General features: G+C 58.0%; 1 protein-coding gene across 1 annotated transcript in view; it reads right to left on the reverse strand.

Annotated features, from left to right (window-relative positions):
• Window positions 1–5,076, reverse strand: part of MACF1 (microtubule actin crosslinking factor 1) — a 137,932-nt gene that overhangs the window by 98,321 nt on the left and 34,535 nt on the right. Inside the window, exons 4-5 of the mRNA XM_031062038.1 lie at window positions 3,861–3,938; window positions 2,401–2,493 (exon numbers count right to left, since the gene is read on the reverse strand). Coding sequence (XP_030917898.1) covers window positions 2,401–2,493; window positions 3,861–3,938 — 171 coding nt within the window. The remainder of the gene's footprint in view (window positions 1–2,400; window positions 2,494–3,860; window positions 3,939–5,076) is intronic.

Below are 5,076 nucleotides of genomic sequence, written 5' to 3' on the forward strand. Positions count from 1 at the left end.
GGCGGAGCGAGTCGCCGGCTCCCGAATAAATCCCACCCCGGCCTTCATCGGATCAAACGCAGCGTTCCACCGAGTGCCCCTTGTCGCCGTCCCCTCCCGCCAGCCCTGCCGCCACCGCCGCCGCTCCAGACAGCCATCTTACAGCCTGGGCGCTGCGAGAAGACAAATTCAAAGCATCTCACTGCAGTTCAGAAATCACTTGACCTAAAAGCAGGGGGAGCGGGGATTGGCTGCGGCGTCCTTCTCTCCAAATATGAGGTAATTGGAGCACGGCCCTTGCCAACACAAACAGGGGAGCAGGAATCAGGCGGCGGAGAGAGGAGGGGAGAGGGAGAGGGTGGGGAAGACGGGGATAAAACACAAAACCTAAGGAAGGTTGGCAAAGGTAGAATAAAGGAAGGGGTGGGAGAGAAATGGGAAGGGAAAAAAAAAAAAAAAAAAAGCAGGGAGGAGTCAGAGTGACTCTGCATGCTCGCCAGCCGGCTCCGCAGGGCTGCTTCTCTCCAGTTCGGAAGGTTTGCTCCTTAATTCTTCATTCTTCATTCCGGGAGCCCCAAAAGCCCAACTCATGCGCTCACGCTGCTGCCAGGCTCACCCAGTTTGGGGCACAGAGGTGCCCTGGGCACCCAGCACCGCTCCAGGGAGCTGCAGCCAGAGGGTCCCAGCAGGAACGGGAGGGTGATGCTGCCCAGCCCAGTTCTGCCTCTCTCCTGTGGCTCCTGCCCCAAACGCCTCCCAGGGCAAGGATTTGAGGGGCATGGAGCACCCCAACTCTGCCTGCCAGCTCAGAGGGACCCAGAGTAGGGTAACACGCACCTAAAGTGGGGCTGAGGCAAAAATTGGGGGCATAAAGATGGGGGGACTGAGCTCAGCCCCAGGAAGCAGGGAAACATTCAATGAGGAAATGCTCAGCGAGGAAACGCTCAACAGGGAGCAATCCACAGGATGACTAAGGGAAACCAGTGACCACAAGAGCTCTCAGGACATGAGGAAAAGCCCCCAGGGTACCGGGGCACCCTCCTCATCTTCACCACGACAGAGCTGGCAGAGCCTGAGCTCCACAGCAGCACCATCCCATCCCCAAACCTCTCTGGGGCTCTCCCAGCCGCCTGCCCCCAGGCAGCAGCCCTGGGACACTAAGGGAGATTAAGAGGTTCACAATGGAGCTACAACCCCAGAAAAAATCCCGTTAGTGCAGCGGGAGCAGGACACACAGGCTCGCCAGCACCCGCCCTGCTCCCGTGTCACCCACCAGGGTGGCAGTGTCCCCTCCCAGCCAGGCATGGAGGGCACCCAGCACCTCCTGATGTCCCTCTCCTGCCACAGAGGATGCACCAGGGCTGGATGACCACAAGGACAGCGAGACAAGATGTCACAGCCAGGGCCCCACGGAGATGACAGTGACTCATCAGCATCCAGAGCCTGACCCCGGCTGCTCCCCAGGGCCAAAGCCTGGGAAGAGCCTCGTCAGCAGCCCCACAGCCAGCTCAGCCCCAGGCTGCCACCAAAAGCCTCTCCCTGAGGCACTGCCCAGCCTCCAAAATATACAATCTTCCAGTGCAATCTTCCTTAAGTCTCACAGCCAGCACTAGTCCTGCCTGGAAGAGGCCAGCAGGGATAAAGCAAGGAGCTGGGATACAGCAGATCCCACAGAGCTGGTGCCACATGGCCAACGAGCTGCTGACACCACCAAACCCCAAATGCCGACTCACTGATGGCCACACATCACCCCCCTGATGCCACCAAACCCCAAATGCCGACTCACTGATGGCCACACATCACCCCCTGATGCCACCAAACCCCAAATGCCAACTCACTGATGGCCACACATCACCCCCCTGATGCCACCAAACCCCAAATGCCAACTCACTGATGGCCACACATCACCCCCCTGAAGCCATCAGAGCTACAATTGGATAATTTCAAGTCATAAAAGACCCAAAACTCGCTTTTCCAACAGCATCTCTAGCACACAATTGCTGGAGACAGTCCCAGGTCAGGGTGCCTCTGCCATCCCTGTGCTGTCACCCAGCTGACACGTTCCATGCCAGTGAAAAGTTCTGTGGCTGCACTGACCACCCAAAGGGTCAGGAGTGCCTTGGGATAAAACCCCTGGCCCCTTCCAAATTTGCTCTTCTCCTCCAGAGACTCCAGCTGAGCAAACACGCACGGCCAACAACCCCGGGAGGCCGCGGCACACAACCCATCATTAACGATTTCATTATGCAAATGACACGGGGAGGCTGCTGCTGCTCTCCCAGCGTGGTCTCCATGACACTGCCATGAACCTCCAGACCCATCCACGGGCTGAGATCTCCATGGAAAATGCAGAAAAACAAGGATTCCACAGCTCCCGACGCCCGCCCCGCGTCCTCCGACAAGAAAATCCCCACGTCCTACCTGGAAGTGGAGGATGATGGTCCAGATGAGCCCCAGGGTGAGCTTGGGGTTGCCATCTGTGATGTCATCATTGCGGATATTCACCAGTTTCACCTGGGAAAAAAAGGCAAACGGGGTTAAAGCTTCCTGTCAGCCTCACGCGGAGAGCAGGGGGACACGTCCCCACCACGCTGTCCCCAGGGCCACTCCAGTGAGGAGCAGGCACACGGGAAGATCCCAGGGCTTCCCAAAGAGGCAGAGATGCCACCTCATCTCCTGGCTCAGGGAGGATTTTTCCATGTTTCCAGCACTCTCCATCCAGAAGTGCTCTCCCAGCACTTAATGGCTTTACTGCAGCGTCCCCAAAGCCCGGAGCTCTGGTGCATAATTGAACAGCTACAGAGCACAGAGAGTGGGCAAAAAGGGGATGGCCGAGCTTTAACTCCAGCCTGGGCTCAAAACCCAGCTCTAATGAAGGCAGGAACACCCTCACTCCTCCCCTGGGGAAGTCTCCTCTCCCCAGCACTCCACGGGACCCCACGGATCATTCCCTGGCAGGAGTTCTGGGCTAAGATCCCAGCAAGGCCACCACACTTCAAAGGAGAAAGCTGTTTCATGCAAGTGGAGAAACAAGTTCCCCAGAGCCCTTGGCAAAATGTCTCCATCAAGGAGCTGAGGAGGAGGAGGAGGAGGAGCAGGGGGGCTGGAAGCAGCTCGCCCTCCCTGGAGTAGGGAATGTGCTCAAATTTATTCCATGCCCTCAGGCCGGCAGCGAGGGAGAAAAGTCTCTGCTTCAGCATGAACTGGTACCATTTATCATCATCATCATCATCATCATCATCACCTTGGCGTATCTGGGAGCATCACGGTGGGGAGGACCTGACCCAACAGGCAGAACAGGACACCCAGCCCCTGGGGCTGTGGGGGTTCCACCTGCAGAGCCAACAAGTCTCGGGATGCATCCCACTGCTCCAGGCAGGATCTGCCCAGGGCTGTGCAGCTCCCAAAGCCCTGCTGGAGAGAGCCTGTCCTCCAAAAACGGGGGGAGAATAAGTCCATGCTGATATCCAGAGGAGTGCCAGCCCCGAGGTCAAGGCTGTGTGGGCTGGGCAGAGCCAGATGCCACATGTCCCCAGAAATTGGTGGGAAGGCACAGACGTGCCACAGCCGCCCATCCCCACAGCAAGGACCTGCCAGGGAGCCCCAGGGGAGCCTTTTTGGGGTGCAGAAGTGACATTTGCCAACCCCTTCTCAGGGCTGGGCTCAGGTCCCCTTTTCACAGTGGTTTTTGTGTGCAGGGCTGGTTTCCAGAGGCACAACAGCCACGGGGAAAATCCCCCTGCAATCCATCCTCCATCAGCGCCACAGAGACGGGCACACCCCAGCACAGGCTGCTCCTCCACTCCTTCCAAAGCCTCAGACAAGACAAAGAATACACAAAACCACCCAGATCTGCTGGATGAGCTTTTATCAGCCCTCACCTGTCGCTGCTTCAGGAAATCCAGGGCAATCTGCACGTTCTGCAGGCGGTGGAAGCGCATCCGCCCCTTCTCACGTGGCTGCAAGACACAAGGCAGCACTTTTAGGTCAGGCTGCTGGTGGGGCTGGGCTGGCAGCACCCCACATGCACAGTGACCCCCCGTGGGAGCTGTCAGCGTGCTGCTGTGACCCCCCTGTGCCCCCCACACGTCCTGCTCTGCCTTGTTCTGCAGGAAATAAGGTCATTGCTATGCACAGTCCTGCTGGAAGAAGGTTAAAATGCCCTGCTGGGAGATGGAGGTGGGAAGATGCTGAGATGCAGACCTCTGCTGAGGTCCTGAGGGTCTGTGTCCAGGCCTGGTTCAGCCTCTGAGATGCCAGGGCAGGATCTTGCCCAGCTCATGGACAGCCAGACAAGCTGGGAAGAGGATTCAGCAAAGAGGTGAACTCAAACAGGTGCAGAGTTCCATTTGTCCAGGTGGAAGCAGAGGCAGGACAGGGGGACTCAGGACAGGGGGACTCAGGACAGGGGGACTCAGCACTGCAGGTCCCCACTGATGGCAGAGGAACCCCGACCTCAGCACCAGCCCCTGCAGCTCTTCCCACACGTGGCAGGGGCTGCTGCCCCAGGATCCTCTGAACCCCTTGGGAAGGGGCACAAGAGACACCCTGGGCCTTGCCCATCTCTGCTGCAGTTGAGGGATTTCCAGAGGATTCCATCAGCTGAGCCACGGCCAGGGAAAGGGGACGGGAGGCTTTGAATCAGCAGGAGGAGCGACACCCAAAACCAAATCCCAGCCTCAAGATGAGGAATCACCAGGATGCTCATGGAGTCACAGGAGCTTTGGGCTGGAAAGGAACCTTAAAGACCATCTGATTCCAACCATGGTGGGGGGACACAGCCCACAGCCATGTTCTGAGCTGCTGGGACACCCCGAGTGCTCTGAGTCACCTTCCTGGTCCAGCCTGAAGGGAAGAGCTGTCCCAGCATGGAAGAGTTGTCTTTGCAAGGGGAGAATCTGCCCCTGAAAAGGGAAAATCTGCCCCTGTGAGGGGAAAATCTGCCTCTGCCAAGGGGTAAAGCTGTCCCTGCCAAGGGGAAAACTGCCCTTGCAAGGGGAAAACTGTCCTTGCAAGGCGTAAAATTGTCCCTGCAAGGGGAAAACTGTCCTTGCAAGGGGAAAATCTGCCCCTGCAAGGGGAAAAGCTGTCCCTGCC

The sequence above is a fragment of the Geospiza fortis genome, unplaced genomic scaffold (assembly GCF_000277835.1).
Source record: "Geospiza fortis unplaced genomic scaffold, GeoFor_1.0 scaffold432, whole genome shotgun sequence".
Taxonomy (NCBI): Eukaryota; Metazoa; Chordata; class Aves; order Passeriformes; family Thraupidae; genus Geospiza; species Geospiza fortis.